Raw genomic sequence first — 18,471 nt, forward strand, 5'->3', positions numbered from 1 at the left:
CGTCCGCTCACGCCACGCCCCCGCTCACACCACGCCCCCCGCTCACGTCACGCCCCTTATTTTCTTCGCCTTCAAAATAAAAGCCAGTTTGGGGTGGAACCATAGACTGTATATAGTCTATGGTTGGAACTATAGAATGTCAGTTCATATTGTATTGGATTCGTTTTTTTAATTTGCTAATACATAATCCATTGAACTGCAAACAACAATCATCAGTTCATGTTGTATTGGATTAGTTTTTTTTTAATTTGCTAATTTATAATACAAACAACAAAAGTTCAAATATGTATTTAAAAAAAAATCTATATCCGTAGTATAATTTCAATCCCTCTCACCACTGCATAGATGCTTGGAAATGTATGCATTTGACTTTGTTTTAAAGATGTGGGGTCAGAAGTGGAGGAAGAATAAGATATTGGTGACAGGAGGAAGGAAATAACAGGATTATTTGGCAATGGGAAAGAAACAGGGGACAATGCCTTAGTTAAGGGAGTTTTTCCTTGCTACTGTCGCACTAAATGCTTGCTCTTGAGGGAATTACTGGAATTGTTGGTCTTTGTAAATTATAGAATGTGGTCTAGACCTACTCTATCTGTAAAGTGTCTTGAGATAACTCTTGTTATTTTATACTATAAATAAAATTGACTTGAATGAGATAATTTGTTGCTAATAACATTTTATTCAAAAACAAAATCAAAACATATGGTATGTATGTCACAAACAGCAGATTACTTACAGTAAGGCTTAGAAGAACATGTTTGGCACAGTTAAAAGCCAACAAGTAAGAGTGTTTTTTTAAGGTGAAATTAGAAAGAATATCAATCAATAGAGAGTCAATAGACAGAGCCTGTTAACTTTCTCTAGGTCAAACACAGAAAATTGTTAAGAGTCAGGAAATAAGGGAGGACTGCCTGATTAAAACTACTTGACAAGACAAAATAAAGCAGATAGGTTTTATGCTTTGGACTAAATAATATAACTTTGGGTTTATTCTCATTCTGCTGTAAAAACGTTTCAGTCAACCAGGCTCCTGGAGATGATAATAATTGGTTAGTTTACTGTAATTATTAGGCTCCAAAGGTACATACTGTAGGTAAATCCGTACCTGTACTGGTCTATTCTTGTTTTGCACATGATAATATGTTGTGCACAACTAGGATAATAAATAAATGAAGGGGAAGGACCGAATCCTCTGATTCTGATGATTATGCACTGGTGAAATCACAGTAATAAACATAATATAATTATATTGTGATAACGTTTTGACTTATATACTAATGAGCTATAACACTATTTAGGAGAAGAGAAGTGAAGCCGGATAGGCTTCACAGCTACAGACTGTTTAGATTCAACGTTTCACCTGTTCAACATGTCTGGACTGTGGGAGGAAGGAAGGAAACCCACACGGACATGGGAGAGATCGTGACTGTACTGTAAGTAAACACAACCACATGCAAACACATGCTGCTGAACACAGAAAGACCCCCGCTGGTTTGAAACCAGAACATTCCTGCAGTAAAAGTGCTGAACACTGAGTCAACCATGAAGATGTGGATGTAAATATATGAGAGGACATGTTAGATTGACATGAATGGGGCTGGGTAGGGATTTGCCTTCTTGTAGTTTTTCTTCATCTTATTCATCTGTTCTCCATCAAACCCTCCTTATTTTGTGAGAGTAATTGTTGTGTTCCGAACAACCTTATGTACGTATTTTAGAGTTTTTGGTACCCTGGTGATCAATGAACAATCTTTTTCACCATCTCTCTTCGGGTTGACCTCTGGTCTGAGAAGATGAACCTGTTCTTCTCTCAGGAATTCCCGTCTCTCTTAAAGTTTTCACTTATCCAAATATTTCAAAATCTACTGGATGGATTGACACAACGTTTGGTGCACACATAGCTCAGGGTGTCTCTAGGGTCACAGCAAAGTCCCAGCTTATTGGAGGACACAAAAAGGTGGGTGACAGCAGCTGTGTTTGTTGCATGGGTAGGTCCTGGTAATGCAACTACTGTCTGTGTGTGTTCTCCTTTTCCTGGGCTGGTCGCAATAGAGTACATTTGAGTAGAAGGCTCTCTCTAGATTGAAGCACTAAAAGAGAAAAAGAGAGTAAATAAATGCAGCAAGTACATATTAAATTATTTTTTCACACCCCTTTGTTACATAAAAAGAATAGTAATTGTATTATTTATTTGTTACATAAATCTAATTTTCCTTTTTCAGATGCTCAGAGCTATTTGTTAAAAGTTCAATGACAAAGTAAATGTCCTGGGGAGCATGTGTCAGGGTGTACATACAAAGTAATCAGTTCTGTTTCTTCTGATGTTTAAAATACATCTGACAATGCAGTAATGATGTTGTGAAATGTCATGTAGCAATAATAATGAAGCCAGATATGCCAGACCGCATTATTATTTTTACTATTATTATATTACTCTGTGTTGCTTTTATTCAATTTGAATACATTTATTAACTTTACAACTACTATTGTGACACTGCATTTTAATGTACTTTAACGTGTAGATCTTAAATTTCATTCACTGTTCACCACAGTTATGAGGCAATACCAAAATTTGCAGTCAGTTATTTCAATAAAACATGAGATATTTAATATCACATTGTATGTTTTTCAAAAAAAAATACCTGCATGTTTAACTGTGTTTCGCTTGTGGCCCTGTAAATGAGGGACCAGCTTACACAAGTCTCCCTTCTTTTCACAAAGGGGACACTTGTACTGTGAATCACAGGTCGGTACCAACTGAGGATCATTGTGCTCTGGCAGAACAGACTGAAGAGAAGAGGAAGAAATGATGTATACAACACAATGTTAGTAAAAGAAGCTTTAACTTTTGAATGTAGCCAATTCTCAATAACTCAAATTACATTAAAGTGACTATGTCACTTTGTAGTGTTTCTGAAACTCTGTCATATTTCATTTAATAAAAACTATCATCATCTGAAGTACCTCACTCAAACACACACACACACACTAACTGTCAGAGTTAGCTTAACTCTGACAGGCTAAGCTAAGGTTAGCATACACTGACACAGCTAACTTTAGCATACTTTTAACACACCGTGTTAACTATAAGCTATCATCAACATCAACATCAATAGCTGTAGATAGTAGCCTAATATTAATTTTAAACAAGCCGGGCTAAATAACTCTATTATCAGTAGCTTACCTGGTACTCACTGGCAATATGAAGCTGTAAGTCAGACGTGGCGTGAGCGGCAGGGGGGCGTGGCGTGAGCGGATGGGGGGCGTGGCGTGAGCGGACGGGGGCGTGGCGTGAGCGGCCGCAAGCCGCAGCTGGACCCTTCTGGAGAAAAAAGAACCACGTGACGCGTTCGTCCAATCAGCTGCCGGTTTTCATTTTCTGGGAAATCATCAGACTGTTAATAGAAATAATACAGAGCAGCGCCGCCTGCTGCTATGGAGACGTATTACGTTTTGCGCGCGCGCAGAGCGTATGCTCAAGTCGGCGTCGCCTCAGTGTGTTCTGAGGCATTTTTTGGACCTTGGACCCTGATCAGTCCGACTGGCTTTTCTGCCGACGGTCGGCCCGTCTGGTTGGTGTGTCAGGGCCCTTAGCCTCCTGTACTGCTGCAGCTTTCCCCGGAACCATTTTACCCGGAAATAACTAACAGGAGGCCCTCAAAGCAAATCATATGCATCTCCACTGTTTACTACTAACTTACTGTCTACTTCTACTTATTTAGGTGATTAGGTCATGCTTTAATCAGCCGACTGGACCGAGTGCTGACGCGGACTCATCTGGCGATGTCGGTGTGACTTTGTCCGTTTGAAAGAGAGAGATAGAGGGGAACAAAAGGTGAAAGGCAACGAAAATAAACTTTTTAGTATTTTAATTACATTTTGGTCTCGTCTTATTTTTCAGTCAGCATTTAATGTTGGCGGTGCTTAACTAAATTAACACTTCAGCAGAGGTGTCAATTTTGATTTCTCATGCTTGTAGGAAGTGAAGAAGAGTTTGTCAAAAACACACACCGTGAAATAGCCTACACTTAAAAAAATACACAGCGGATCGAGGTATTGGTTTCCAAATAGGAATAAATCTAATGAATAAATAATACACGTATTAGATCTACAGTTAGGTGACAGTAGGTGATAAGTTCAAATACTCTCAACAATTACTTATTACAATAAATATTAAACAAACGACATAATAATGGTCTGAAAAGATGATTTAAAAAGCCGACAGCATTGGATTGTTATACAGCTCAAACCAATGCCCCTTAATTTGCGTTGTGTTGAGTGTGAAGGAGTGGGAGGCGCCATGTCGAGAGATTAGGTAGCCTACTGAATTTCACTCCTGAGAGCAGTTAGTGATGATGGGGCACTCTGAAAGATGCCCTGACCTGAAAACCTTCTGGGATAAGAATACTTTAAAATGTGAATTGTGTTCTGTACGCCCAGGTAGGTCATTATTATTATTATTATTATTATTATTATTATTATTTTATTTTATTAGTTATATTTTATTGTTATTTTTAACAATACCTACAGGATATGGAATCACCCCTAACTGTGGCCATGGCGACGACGGATCTAAACATGATGTCCCGTACAAAGAGTGCAAAGACAATACGTTTAATGATGGCAGCAGTCCAGATTGTCAAACTTGTGCCTCATGTCCGCCCAGGTTTATCATTTCGAGCCCGTGCAGCACAACTACTGACACGAAGTGCGAAGATCCAGGGTAAGAAAGCATGTTTAATAATCTGGAGGGAAAAAAATGCAAAACTGCGGCTGTCGATATGTCAGAAAAAGGCCAAAAATAAATAGCCTATTGATTATGCACTCCATCGCTAATTATTATCCATCCTAAGTAACGGTAGAAGTATCACACCAAACCATGGCATTATCGTTCCCACGGTGCGGGAACATTCTAGAATGACTTCTTTAATCCAAGTAAAGACCGCTTTGTGTTGTGCAAAGCAAAAGCCTACTCAGTAATATTTTCTTTCTGAATTTCTTTCAGGACGACCACAGTTCCTGTCACAGTGAGTAGGCTGACGCCGGTAAGCATTGTTTAGTATTATTTTAAAGGTGTTTTGAATGGGCGTACATGATCCCAGTTTCTCTCTTTCTCCTCAAGAACCAACAGCATCGCACCATGTTTCAACTTTTTTCAGCACGACCCCGACGGAAATTCTTTTAGGAAATGACTTATCTTTTATAGACTAATAGGCCAGTTACTTGCGTGCTGATGAACAGGAAGTTATTGCGTCATGGTTTATTTTGTAGACTGAAATGAACCCACTTAAAATATCCCCGGTTTCATGGTTTGAGTCATTTAGTTTTTTATTATTATCTTAGAAATGGTTAAGTAGCCTAATTACTGGCAGGTATATAAAAGTGTTTTAAAAAATAGAATTAAAATAATTCTCAGCAAGTCACAAAATCATTAATTCCATAAATTCATCATAAACCTATAGCCTTTTAATCCTTACAGTTGTTCTACAAAAACATGTTCCTTCTTTAAACGAAAGAATGAAAGAGCATTTTCCTCTCTAACATGGAACAAAAACAGGAATATGGTTTTGGTTTAACGTGACAGATGGTTTTTGGTTATTTTGATTTGAACTTAAAAGCAAACAGTCACCACAGTTCACTCTGTTTTCATGTCTGACTCAGACAAACCCAGGATCAGGCTTGAAACCAAATGAAGCTACTACAACTCCCCTCTCTTCTAATGCAGGCCTATTGTGTAAGTTAAACATACACTTAATTATGGAACACATTTCTCATAGTCTAAATTTAACCTAGACCTTTTTTCCTTCTTCTATTTTTGCAGGGGCAGTGCCGTTGGTCATCGTAATTTCCATCATGCTTGTTGTGTTATGTGCTTGTCTAATCTACATGAAGAGGAAAAGAGGTTTGCATATTGAAAATAAAGGTTTTAAACACAGATACGTGAGCATTAAAGTGAAAAAGAAACTGTGGACAAGTCTGGGAAACTGCACAAAAGCTGACCACTCCCTTTCAAAATACACCTTTGGAATGTAATTATACTGGGGTGGTTCTGCCATTGATTATAACTATGTGTGTCTCATTCTTAACACAGGCCAGCCCACAGTGTTGACATATAGCAGAAGATCATCATATGTCAATTCAGGGTTCTCTCCTCTGCCTGACCCACCTGGTAACAATGATCTGGAGGGGATTCTGAGTGAGTGGAAATTACACTGATAACTCTAAATGTACTAAAATATGTGGGCCTATAGCTAAATGTTTTAGTCAGCCTGTGACAATGTTAAGATTCAGGGGTATTAGTGATGTGTAGGTGAGGTTTTATACCTCGTTCATGCATCCTGTTCTACTGGAACAGTAACAGTCACAACCATAACAATGAGTATGACCCTGGCTGCTGTTACGTGACGTCTATTGCGTTATTACTGGAACAACCATTACACAGAGCTTGGATAATACCAATTAAATAACCTGATATAATAAATTGGCAAAAGAATGCATTTGATCCCCCCACATCTTTCCTCTGTAGGTCCCAACATCCTGTCAGCACCTTTACAGACAGTGCTGGACAACCTGGATGTTTTAGAAGAGCTGGTGATTCTATTGGATCCAGAAAGCCGGGGAGTAAAGAACACCAAACATCTGGCGTCTCTTTGCTCCTTCCCTGCCACCTGGATTACTTACACCTACTCTATGAAGGAGAGTAAGAGCCCTCTGAAAGCCGTGTTGGAGGGAGTCACCAGCAGGCACCCTGACTTGACAGTAGGGTACCTGGCTAATCTACTCAGACGTATGGAGCGCAATGATGCCATTGCTGTTCTTGGGAAACTAGGACAGGATGTGATGCAGGTGTAATAGTTATTTCACCTGTGAATGCCAAAAGCCTTTTACTGCAGGGTTTGGACTGTTAGTACATGTCTGCATTACTCTGATCATTTCTGTGGAATCCACAAAGAAATGGTGGAAAAGGAGGCTTTTTGAACAAATCTGTAGTAACACAAAGGAAAAATATAGGGAGTGGTTGTTAGAATAATTATATTATCAAGATTAGACAGAGACCACTGAAGAGATATTAAAGTTCATTTTACTCAAGAACCCAACGAGGAGGCTTCTCCGCGCTACGGAATAGTACAGACAATGACCTAACGAAAAGCTCCTTACAGCTACTTTTTATAATAAATGTAATAAATCATGATACACAGTAGATGTCGTCAATTGTTATCTTGTCAGAGTCGATGACGTCTCCCCTATCTGGTCTGGGAGGGCATGTATGCCCTCAGGAACACACCGTGCTTTAGACAAGGACAATCAATGGCTCCAGTTATCTTGTTTAGTGTATTCAGTATAATATTATTCTATGCAAACAGTTTAATAATAACAAGAAGAGAAAGTATGTAAATCAAAATTTCTTTAACAGTGGTTTGATGCAGAATAGAAAAAAATGATTAATCCATTAATTGTACATATCATGTTTAGTTCACTTGTCACAAGGAGTACTACTCAAGTTGTAAAAACAGCTGTACAATGTCCTCTGTGGTTCTAAGCAGGGACTTTTTGTTGCATTCTGGGATTTTTTTATTGGCATCATCTTCTAGAGCATAGCCTGGGAACTGGATGATCTACAAGCTGTTCTATTTGCTCTGGCAGATACGTCTGGCCCCCATCCCATTCAGACAGATTTCTAGCCGAGCTGGCCCCTCCAACGCAGTGCACCAGGCTCACGAAACTCAGATCAAACTGTCAAACTAGGCGGTGCTGATCAAATACTGTATGAATCAAGATCAGCGTTATGTCACACGTTTCGTTGCTTGGATTGGTTGTAGGTCTATCCAATTGCGTCCAGAGGCATTTTGGTCTAGCCCCTTAGAAATCAAAAATGACTAGGTTCCAGACTAATACGCATTTGGGAATTAGTCTGGCAATGCCAGGCTATATAGAGCATAGATTTCACACATAAATTAGACACATAAAATGGCAAAGGGTAAATGTAGTGAACAACATAGTAAATAGGAAAGGGATATCAAACAGCCATTGGCATTTATTGGACAGAAGTGTTCTAATGAAAGATATTATCAAGTTGCATTATGGGAAGTGTAGGATAAATTTTTTTGGAAATGTGCAATACTAAATTAACACAATAAATGGATAAAGTGGCAGCTACTCTGCATTGCAATTTCATTCAAGCTTGGCGCTCTTCTCTGGGCAGCATAAAGAGGTTTATATGTATAGAAATATCTCTGAAAGGACAATAGTACTAGCAGAACTCTATTTTGTGCCTTGAAGTACCTGCATTTGTGCGCATGTTGAGCTAATAAAAAGTTTTCATTTTTCTGCATTGAACCCCTCCTTTTTTTCTTTGTACAACTAAAAGTTCCAGACAGCTTCTATCTTCTAATCTTTTTACATCATATTTACCCAGCCTTTTCACATTATTTATGCACATATTGAAATACAATTAATAGTCTAATGAATCATTTTTTAAACAAATGTTAATTTAGTTATTTTTTAAAGCCTCTTGTAACATGCCTCCAAATGAGTATCAGGGCCACATTGAGGGGGGAAAATATCTGATAAAGTAGTAATATTTTGAGAAAAAGGTGAAATTATGAGAAAAAAAGTTGTAATTTAATCAGAATAGTCATGATAATGCAAAAAAAGGTCGCATTACAGTCGCAAAATCAGCAATGGTAATGACCATAAGTTACATGCACCAGTTAGCGCCTTATAGAAGGAAATAAAACCAGTCGCGTGATGTATGAGCAAGAAATCTTTTTTTTTCTTTGTACAACTAAAAGTTCCAGACAGCTTCTATATTCTAATCTTTACCCAGTCTTTTCCAGATGTGCTTTAAAGTGGGAACCGCTGACCTCAGGGAACCTGGTTTCCTCCAGGCAGCTGAGACAAGAGCATCAGAATATGATTAGGCCTCATTCGCACATACTCAGGCGGTCTGGCAAAAAGGCAAGTCTTCCCATTCATTTGGAAGGGGGTAGTGCATTTAAGCTGCTTTAAAACAGTACGAGGGTAAAAAAAAACAAAAAACTGACCGTTTCCTGCAACAAGGTCCAGCACAAAGCACAGTCCTTCCGTTTCTTTGCTTTCTCTGTGAAATGAAGCTGGCTTCAATTGCAGTAGGAAATGTCAAGATCTACAAATGATCTGACGGAAAACAATAATTGTGTCTACTTGTGCTACATTGGGGGTTTAAAGAACCCAATAGGATGTCACACAAATGAGCCATTTGACACTCCCACACTGCCGCACAACCCTGTGCCGAATCACTGGAATGCCTGATCTAGTGTGAATGAACCCTTAACGTCAATAGGCTGTATGTAAATATGACAAAGGCAGCCAAAATCTAGTCTGCTGTATTTCTCTGTGCTCTGCTGACATGGTAGTATCCCATTACAGGCCGACACAGCAACACCACCATCAGGACTTCTTGAAATAGTAATAATAAACTTTTTCACCGGAATAATTACAACTTCATTCTCGAAATCTCACTTTTTCTTCTAACAGTGGTCCTAATAGTGTCGTACATTATTATTGTTTCACAGGATTAGTTTTTCTACCTTCACCTTTTATAATAAAAATTGAATTTCTTCAAACATCTTAACATCTTTATTAAGCAAATAACATTATAAATAAAAAAGTGCATAGAAAAATTAAACAGGTTTAGAAATATGTATACAAATATTTACAAACCCGGGGTTTATTTGTACATGGTAACAAAGACGTAGATTTAAAGATCACATATTTTCGCATTTTTATGTCTTTTACACTTTAAAATAACCCTACTATATATATATATATATTTATATATATGTGTGTATATATAACATACAGCTTTCTTAACAGATTCTGGGAGAGATGGTCATGATAACTTCAGGTTTTGACTAGTGCTTTCCATCCTTCATTGCAAACACACGCACATACAAAATGACACAAACAGACGCACGCACACACTCACCAGCTCTGCAGGACATTAAAACCAAGTTACTCTTAAATTATCATCCTCTATTTGCATCAGTATTCCCAAACATCTGTGTAAACAGCTGAGGTAGAATCCTTGCAAGGAGTTGGGAGTGACTGCGCTTGTTGTCAGCTAGGTGATTGACACAAGTTGTTCTGGGCTCCATCCCAGTGATTGGACATGCAAGAAGGAAAGGGGATTAGGATCAAGACAAAACATGGTGGGGGGAAAAAAGATGATCATGGGCTGGGGGAGGCAAACAGTGCTCACTTTACTCCTGTGGCTGATTCTAAGACAGTCAGTAATCTACCATAACAAAAAATAAAAATTATTTTTTAAAAATACCTGCATTAGAACAATTTCTGTCATAAAGGCTTGAACGCATGCCAAAACTGCCCCCAAAAGAAAATTCAAGTAAATTAGTTTAACAGAGGACCTCAGTTGTAAACAAAACAAATAGGGGAGATCTAACACACTACACCGCCACCGTTTATACAAAGCACAACCTTTTACCATTAAAAATATAAATCAAAACATGAATAAATATAACTACCAATTTGAACAGTGTGTGAATTAGATTATTCTCATCAATGACGGCACTGAACATCGACTAAGAACAACATTAAACATGATTTTAAGGTGCTGAGTGCATTCTCTCAGCTCCTTTTCAGACTGAATGTTTTCTTAAACATCTAGAAAGTCTGTGCAGGTGCTGAATACACACACTCAGTGGCGATGCTTTATACCAGTGCTCTCCCTGATTAAGAGGCAAACTGTAGCAGGTTTCAAAAAGATGAAGATAATTTGTACGTTTGATGGTTATTTATGTGCAACTTTAGGGCAGCAACGTCTTATTGCAATAGGTAATGAGCATCTGCCATGAGAGTAATAAAATATATATTTAAAAAACTGATATTCACCACAACTCTTCTATTTTGGCTTGGGTAGTGTTTGCTACATACACTGTACATCAAGAGGAAAAACAATGTCTTAAAGACCGATTCTGTCTTTATAAATATGACACTACGTTACTGACTGAAACCGTTAAGATTGCTATCTATTTTTAAGTCAACACAGGAAGAGAGGAGAAAAAACAGCACACCAATGATCTGAAGTGTGAAACTTAGCAGACTCTTTCCATTCCGTTGACGATAAGAGTACTGCTGGAGTGCATACATTTGAGATAAATGGTATCAGCAGGGTGAATAAACAGCCAAACAATTCCTGATTTGCAGGACATTTTTGTCCAACTAAAGACGTTAAAGACCTTTCAAAGCTTAGCACCATGGTTGTTTTGTCATTCCCGAAAAAAAAAAAAAAAAGAAAAAATATTAACAATGTGAGAAATTTTAAATGAAAGATAAAACACACATATAAAGGTTCGGGTGAATGTATGGCTCAAGAACTGACTTCACCACTGCACGGATGGGGCAATAATGTTCCCATCACTGGAGGATGGAGCAATCGTGATTACAAGTGTATTATAGACAGAAAAGAATAAAAACGTATAAGGAATCTCTCAACGCCTAGCTATAGGGTTTCAGCAATGATTCAAAACAAATAAGGCTTGACGTGTGTATCAAATAAATTCTGTTGGTGTCATCCATACTGATCCAAGTTTTTAATGTCTGGTTTTAAATGTCCTGTTCTCATGAACATCAAAACCACTTCCACACTATTTACTGTTGTGGTGGTTATTGTGGATGCTGTGTCAGCTGTACATCGGAACTCTTTCCAAGGAAAAATAAAAAAAACTTGCCAATATGAACTTTCTGAGGAGGTTCTTCTCTTCTCTTCTACAATCCATAAAAATGTCACTTCTGAACAGCCAAAATATTCCCGACTGGTCTCATAGTGGCTAATTCCCCTTCTGTGCAGACTGCCCGCTGCTTCCCCAAGACCTTAATTTAAGGCTGACTAATAAACAGTCGGGTTAGGGTCAACTGTCTCAGTTGAGGAAACGCCGACATCGCCGGGTCCCACAGTTACAGTTGAGTTTGCTGCTGGCGTCTTCAATGGGGAATTTGTAGTCATATGTGAGCTCCTCCCCCCTGTAGATCTTCCGAAGAGCAAAGATGACGATATGCTTCCGGCCTTCCACATTGATCACTCGAGAGTAGCAGTTAGGTTCACAGGAGTGGTTGATGAATCTTGCTGCGTTGCCATGCATGGTTGCATCCACCACATCAAAGTCATCGATGCGGAACATGTAACAGCCAATACCCTGCAAAGGCAAAAATAAAACATATTGATACATCCTCTAACCCAGTGGTTCCCAAAGTTTTTTCAATAATGTACCCCCTTTGAATTGTTTGTTTAAGCCAAGTACCCCCTGACCAGCGCAAAACAATATAGGTACAATACAGCGCTGGCAGTAGGGCTGGATGATTAATCGAAAAATAATCATAACCGAAATTCAGAGCCTATAACCGACGTAATTTTACCAAGTCGGTTATTTCGGTCTTTTAATCCTATTAATATTTCCGCGGCCGCCCACTGTGTGTTAATGTACTTTCCCCTTAAAACGTATTACGGCCGCCGCGTGTGTAGTCACGTGACTCCGCCCCGTCCAGTCTGCGACCATAGGTGCTTTCTGATCGGATAGTACTTTTACTTTTTAGAGGAAAAGTACACTTCTAAGCAGTTCTAAGAACTACTCTCCCCCAAAATCTTTTTTCCCCGTTTGCATTCCCACTGGCCAAGTGGCCATAGGGACTGGTAGGAGGGGTAAGGGAGCGACGCAAGCACGGCAACGGTCTTTATAGCATTGTCACTAGACCTTAGCGCCACATACAACAACAACAAATGATGCTAATACTTGTGCACTTTTCCCATGACTTTTCCTATATTAAATGCACGTCCATTCTCGTAGTAATTCACGTAATGTTTTGCTCAACACAGACGGGGCTTTATTATACTCAGAACAGACCCCGCCTCTGCCTGCAGCGCTGGGGACGTGTGTGTGTGTGTGTGTGTGTGTGTGTGACGGCCGGCGAGCCGCAGGACACGCTTGTGGAGTTTAACTCCGAAAAGACAGTTAACCACAGGTTCCCGTTAATCTTATGATGGACATTTATTATTTATTTTCTACATTTTTCAGAAACTTTTTTTTACATTAAAACTTAAATTACTTTTTTTATAAGACGTTTTTATTTCATTGTAAAATCTACTGTTGTAGATTTCAGTTCAGTTGTTTGAAATATTTAATAAATAAGCATTAATTGCTATCTGTGTGTTGTTTCCTTATTTTAGAATCGCAAAGATAGGATTATGCACTCTTTGATTAGAAAAAATAACCGTGAACATATTTACAGTATAAGAAAATAATTTTTTTTTAAATAATCGTTTAATAATCGTAATCGAGGTAACTTGTTCGATTAATCGTGATTATGATTTTAGCCAAAATCGTCCAGCCCTAGCTGGCAGTGATAGATTTACTAAACAACAACCTTGTAACTGAAAAACATTTAAATGCTGCGTTTCATATTTTTAGAATCCATCACTAAGATAATTCATTATTATAGTATAATTATTTTCACAATAATGCATGACATATTTTTAAATTAGCATTTAGCAAAAATCTCACGTACCCCCTGCAGTACTCCAAAGTACACCTAGGGGTGCGCGTACCCCCATTTGAGAAACACTGCTCTAAACTTTCTCAACTGTAACCGTCAATTATTGTAGACTACATCTGAATGAAACTGATCAAAGAAACAGAAACCCGACCAACCTTGCCATCGTAGTACTTCTCCCTTTTGTCAGTGAGCACTGAGCGAATAACGATGCCTGCATATTCAATAACCATCTCCCCTGCTTCGATGTTCCTCTTGCAGAAAAGACCACGGCCGTGGATAGCAGACCTGCAACAGACGCACAAAGGTCCGGTTAGGTCAGACAAGTTCATTTGCTGGGACGCCAACAGTGATGATGCGTCAACTGTCTTGTCGAGGTGCAGACTCAGCCAATTTCTGGATGCTATTTTCCCATAATTCTTTGTTATTTAAGGTATAGAATGGGATTAAGTACAGTGTATTGAGTATTAACTAACATGCTAATCTGTGACGATAACTAAAGCAAATATTATCTGCTGAACATTAACATGTAGAGATTTTCAAAGGGACCATGTTACCATACTAACTTTAGAATTTTGTTTAAAGATCACGGTGTCTAAATACAGCCAGACACAACAGAAAGCACAAATATTCGGTTATACATTTTTTTTTTTGCAATACATGTTTTCCACTCTACCTACAAATGTTATCTAATCCCCCCCCACCATTTTTCATTCACATTTGGATATTCCCCAAAATGACATGTGCACTTAGGCAAAGTGATCCTGCGACATTTGATAGCACTTCATGAATAGATGGCATTAAAGCTACATGATACATTTCAATGGACATAACTCATTGGTCATTAGTTTGTCTCACTTAAAATATTCCACAAGTCATTTTTGTACAAAGCCCTAATATTCCCAGAAAGGATTTGGGTAGTCTAATCATTGTCCTCATCAGCATAACTATTGTCCTTGATGCTGATTGAAACTCTCTAAACATTTTCTCAGACCATTTTTATAATGTTTTTGGCTATCTGTGGGTTGTAAACTTACCTTGTGAATATTACAATTTTTTACACTTAAATGGTGACCTTAAACATTGAATGTGTAACTAATGATGACTGGAACTTCTTGTTTGAGTCACTTGTGGCACTGTCTTCACAAAGGCATTTGCTATGAAAATTATTTGCAATACAGTTTCATTGTTCCCACCCAGAATGTTAAAACCCAACAATGTTGGCCCCAGGTGCTCCTCCAAGACAATAACCCAAATCAAAATATGTGTTTAAGTATTGTATAGAATTCAGATTATTTTGCAAATGTAGTACTGTGCTGACCTGTACACGCCTACAGCCTCCTTCGATGTCCTTTCCAGATGTCTGAAGCGCATGGCCATGGGCAACTCCAAACTAGTGGCCCGTCTAAGAGGAAGAGCAGACGATAATTTATCAAAAACATCCAGAAAAGATTATTTTTGCCATTTCTTTAAAAAACAAAATGGTCTGAATTATCTAAATATTTAGGAAATATGTGGACCGCATGTACCCTTCCATCTAATAGGTTACCATACCTGTTTTAATACCAAATTGCAGAAAAGTTTGGTAAAAAAAAAAAAAAAAAAAAAAAAAACGAGCAAGGAAAGTGTTACTACATTTTAACTGAGGAAACATCTACAGTTAAGTGAGTGAAGCCTGACCTTGTGGACTTCAAAAGAACCTCATCTTCCTCATCGTCATAAGGCCCAATGTCAGGAAGCTGTCTATGCTGAGAAGCCAGGAAGTTAAACATGTCAAATGTGGACTTCCTGTTGAGAGAAAACAGAAAAGGATATATAGATAAGTATAGACTGATTCAAAAAGTCAAACACAAAAAGTCAAATACATTAAAGCTATAGTGAGTAGTTTCTGTCTCCCCCATGGGAATTCTAAGTAATGACAACAACACTGTGATCACACACCACCCTCACCCAGGGGCGGACTGGGACCAAAATTCAGCCCTGGCACTGTAGTCACACCAGCCCACATTACCATGCAGCCCCACCCACGGACACGTGCATTCACTAATTACATTTGTGTACAGATGGTGAAATAATATAAACAGTACCTTATGTAACAGATTTTTAAACATTTAATGTAACTGGCAAACAATGCTTACTACTTTTTAAAGAGCACACGTTTATAACAAATGTACACATACGGTCTGTTTATGCTGTTTGTATGCTGTTACTGTCATTCTCTACAGTATGTTGTTCTTTGTTGTCACTGTCTGTCTGTTTGATTGTCCATGTTTCTCTCTGTTGACACTGTACATATTGTCTGTCTGGTTAACCATCTTTTCATCCGTTTCAACTGCAATTTTAATGTTTTTGTGGCTGTCTATAATTATACTTCCGGGTTTTTCCTTGCTCAGAATTTGTCTTTGCTGGAACACACAAAGCAGGGGGAGGAGGGGGTCTGGGGGTCCTCCCCCAGGAAATTTCGAGGGTAAAAGACTTCAATTCCTGCATTCTGATAAATGTTTGGGCACCAATTTATGGTAAAAATGTCTATATTTATGGCAAGGAAATCACAAAATTCTGGTGGCTGTTAACAATTTAAAATACAAAATATAATGGAATATTATTATATTCAGTAGTCCAGTAAGGGGGCTTTCACATCTGGGACATGGGCCCGGATAGACGACACTTGACCCCAAAGTCCAGTTGTTTAATTAGCATGCATGAACAGGGCTTTTTTTCCCCAAAGAGCACGTTTTGCTCCCATGTTGAAAAATGTAGGTTTGACTTACAGAGGCTACTGCTTTTACTGCTAAATTGTACAATAACACAATCATGTTATGTATACAAAACATAGTGAAGTGTAATGTTTTCTATATTCTATTGATCAAAAATGATCAGTGATGTTGAGACTACAGTGTAATGGACCACCACAGTTCATGCATACATGTGAACCACAGATTAATTGCAGAGTTTAACCTACATAGTGTAAAATGTGACACTACGTGAATGGGGCACAGCAGAAAGATGGAGCAGAACGATGCTGCTTGTTCAGGGTTTTCATGTGTACTCCTATAGGCCTACACTTCACATCAGGCGTTAAAACCCAACTGTACCAAAACACTGAACTGGACTACTATTTAACGCGACAACGAGACGTTTTTAACCGGTAATGAAACTGTCTGAATTTAATACTGATGTTGTCAGACGGCTGCGCGGAGGGACAGCAGTCAGAGCTCCGGCGGAGCTCTCTGCCCGTCAGCAGCAGCTTCACCCTGCTGCAGCCGGTCCCCCAGAGCAAGGGCATGATTTTGAGTGAATGTCCCAATTTGAGTAACTTCTGATTGGGTCGGTCGGCCCATCTCGGGACCAGCCCGGCCGTTGCCGACTGGCCAAATGCTTAATATTTATCATTATTATTATCATTATCATTATTATTATTATTATTATTATTATTATTATAACTATAGTGAAATCGTGCAAGCGATAAAAACCCGTCCTCTGCGCTGTCGGCCTGTAAAGACAATTTATTTGTATATTAAAAAAAAAAAATCTGACCGGCCCACATTAAAAAAAATGGTCCGGCTCCTCTGGCATTTGCCAGATTTGCCAGATGGCCAATCCGCCCCTGACCCCACCCCTCCTCCATGCAGTTGCTAGTAGCCAAGAAGGACACAGAGGATTAAAAACACATGACTGACTCTTCAGAAGAGGTAATTATCTTCACTCGAGCTTCTGCGTGCGAAAGTTGCCGGACGACACCATTTTGTAAACACAGCCATACTGAGAAATACAGAAAGAGTTTTGTGGAGCTGATAGTCTTAATTAGTTTTGTATCAACTCATTTGGCAATGGCTTAAATGTAACGGACGTCCATTAATATAAAATAGTTGTGCACTATAGCTTTAAAACATCACACTTTTTTAAGAAAGAAATCATTTGTAATGCACCTGTACTTTTTCCACCTCTATTTAGAGAAAAGGACTAGATAAAAGATTCAACAAAGACAAAACATCAATAAGCAGAATTAATCTGTAACTGTAATTGGTATACATACCTAAGGTACAGCTCAGAGCGGGCACAACCACTGGGATTGACAGGGAGGTCGTCCTCCTGTGTGAACTGTTTGAAGAAACGGAAGGCGTGACGTTGACAGCGGTGGGCTCCTTGAAGTTGCTCCAGTAAGAACACCACTGCATCATGGACGAGACCCAGCATATGAGCACCGGTGATCCTCTGAAAGGTTAGAGGTCTCAACCTCGCAATAGCTCGTGCCTCCTGCACCCCGTCTATTACTGCTTTCCAAGCCACTGAAGGGAGAGTTAAGAATTAGGCGTAATGAAGTGAATGCAATAAACATTAATGGATACAGAATTACCAATTCAAGAAACTGGTTTTATTATTTTGAGAACATGTTAGATCATTTAGAAGGCTTTTGAGGGAAATATTTCTTATGCAATATTAGCCTTACCTTCAATACTGTCTGCCTCTACACTGAAACCATCATCGCTGGTTATCTCAAATCTTAGGTATGGCTGGTCTCTGTTAGTTGGAAAGTCCTCATCCTCGTCAGACGATGGTGGTTCCTCCTCTGTGGTAGAAGCAGCGCCTAAAACAGAACAGTTTATACAGTCTTTTACACTACTCTTACATGTTGTGGCTACAATTTAAGCAAAGTTAGTTAGTGTCATACCATATGTGGGAGACATTGTTGAACTATGGAATTGCTTTTTTCCATTCAAATAAATCATTAAATTATGCAGTTAAAACTCAAGAATACCAGAGTATTTCTTCCAGTCAGTTAGAGTGCTGAGTCCCACTGGTTCCCATGCATGCTGTTTGCCTTGTTCACCCCTGGCCATATAATCCCAAGGCTCTGATCTGAGAAAGATAATACAAAAGCTTTAACACAAAACAGTAACCAAATGCACTCAATGTAATACATTT

At 38.8% G+C, this 18,471-nt stretch overlaps 2 protein-coding genes and 1 long non-coding RNA gene across 5 annotated transcripts in view; 1 reads left to right on the forward strand and 2 right to left on the reverse strand.

Annotated features, from left to right (window-relative positions):
* Positions 1-797: 797 nt before the first annotated feature.
* Positions 798-3,215, reverse strand: LOC116049350. Its single transcript, XR_004104857.2, has 4 exons — positions 3,185-3,215; positions 2,643-2,787; positions 909-2,090; positions 798-858 (listed from the first exon to the last, which is right to left on the reverse strand). It is a non-coding gene; the product is annotated as an uncharacterized LOC116049350 (long non-coding RNA).
* Positions 3,216-4,093: 878 nt separating this feature from the next.
* Positions 4,094-10,880, forward strand: igflr1 (IGF-like family receptor 1). 2 transcript variants are annotated; one of them, XM_031298901.2, is made up of 7 exons: positions 4,094-4,440; positions 4,531-4,723; positions 5,006-5,045; positions 5,656-5,734; positions 5,822-5,902; positions 6,092-6,196; positions 6,527-10,880. In XM_031298901.2, the coding sequence occupies exons 1-7, from the start codon at positions 4,353-4,355 to the stop codon at positions 6,850-6,852; spliced, it is 912 nt and encodes a 303-aa protein (XP_031154761.1). In that variant the 5' UTR covers positions 4,094-4,352; the 3' UTR covers positions 6,853-10,880. The 2 variants fall into 2 exon arrangements, with proteins under 2 accessions (XP_031154761.1, XP_031154763.1); XM_031298903.2 differs by having other exon boundaries at positions 5,662-5,734.
* Positions 10,881-11,154: 274 nt separating this feature from the next.
* kmt2bb (lysine (K)-specific methyltransferase 2Bb) overlaps positions 11,155-18,471 on the reverse strand; it is a 29,153-nt gene continuing 21,836 nt past the window's right edge. Inside the window, exons 30-36 of one of the 2 annotated variants that reach the window (XM_031298886.2) lie at positions 18,305-18,405; positions 17,996-18,133; positions 17,582-17,834; positions 15,226-15,333; positions 14,867-14,950; positions 13,704-13,833; positions 11,155-12,194 (exon numbers count right to left, since the gene is read on the reverse strand). In XM_031298886.2, the coding sequence (XP_031154746.1) occupies positions 11,919-12,194; positions 13,704-13,833; positions 14,867-14,950; positions 15,226-15,333; positions 17,582-17,834; positions 17,996-18,133; positions 18,305-18,405 (1,090 nt within the window). In that variant the 3' untranslated portion in view covers positions 11,155-11,918. The remainder of the gene's footprint in view (positions 12,195-13,703; positions 13,834-14,866; positions 14,951-15,225; positions 15,334-17,581; positions 17,835-17,995; positions 18,134-18,304; positions 18,406-18,471) is intronic. The other variant, XM_031298887.2, reaches the window with a different exon arrangement.

The sequence above is a fragment of the Sander lucioperca genome, chromosome 10, assembly GCF_008315115.2.
Source record: "Sander lucioperca isolate FBNREF2018 chromosome 10, SLUC_FBN_1.2, whole genome shotgun sequence".
NCBI classification, from domain to species: Eukaryota; Metazoa; Chordata; class Actinopteri; order Perciformes; family Percidae; genus Sander; species Sander lucioperca.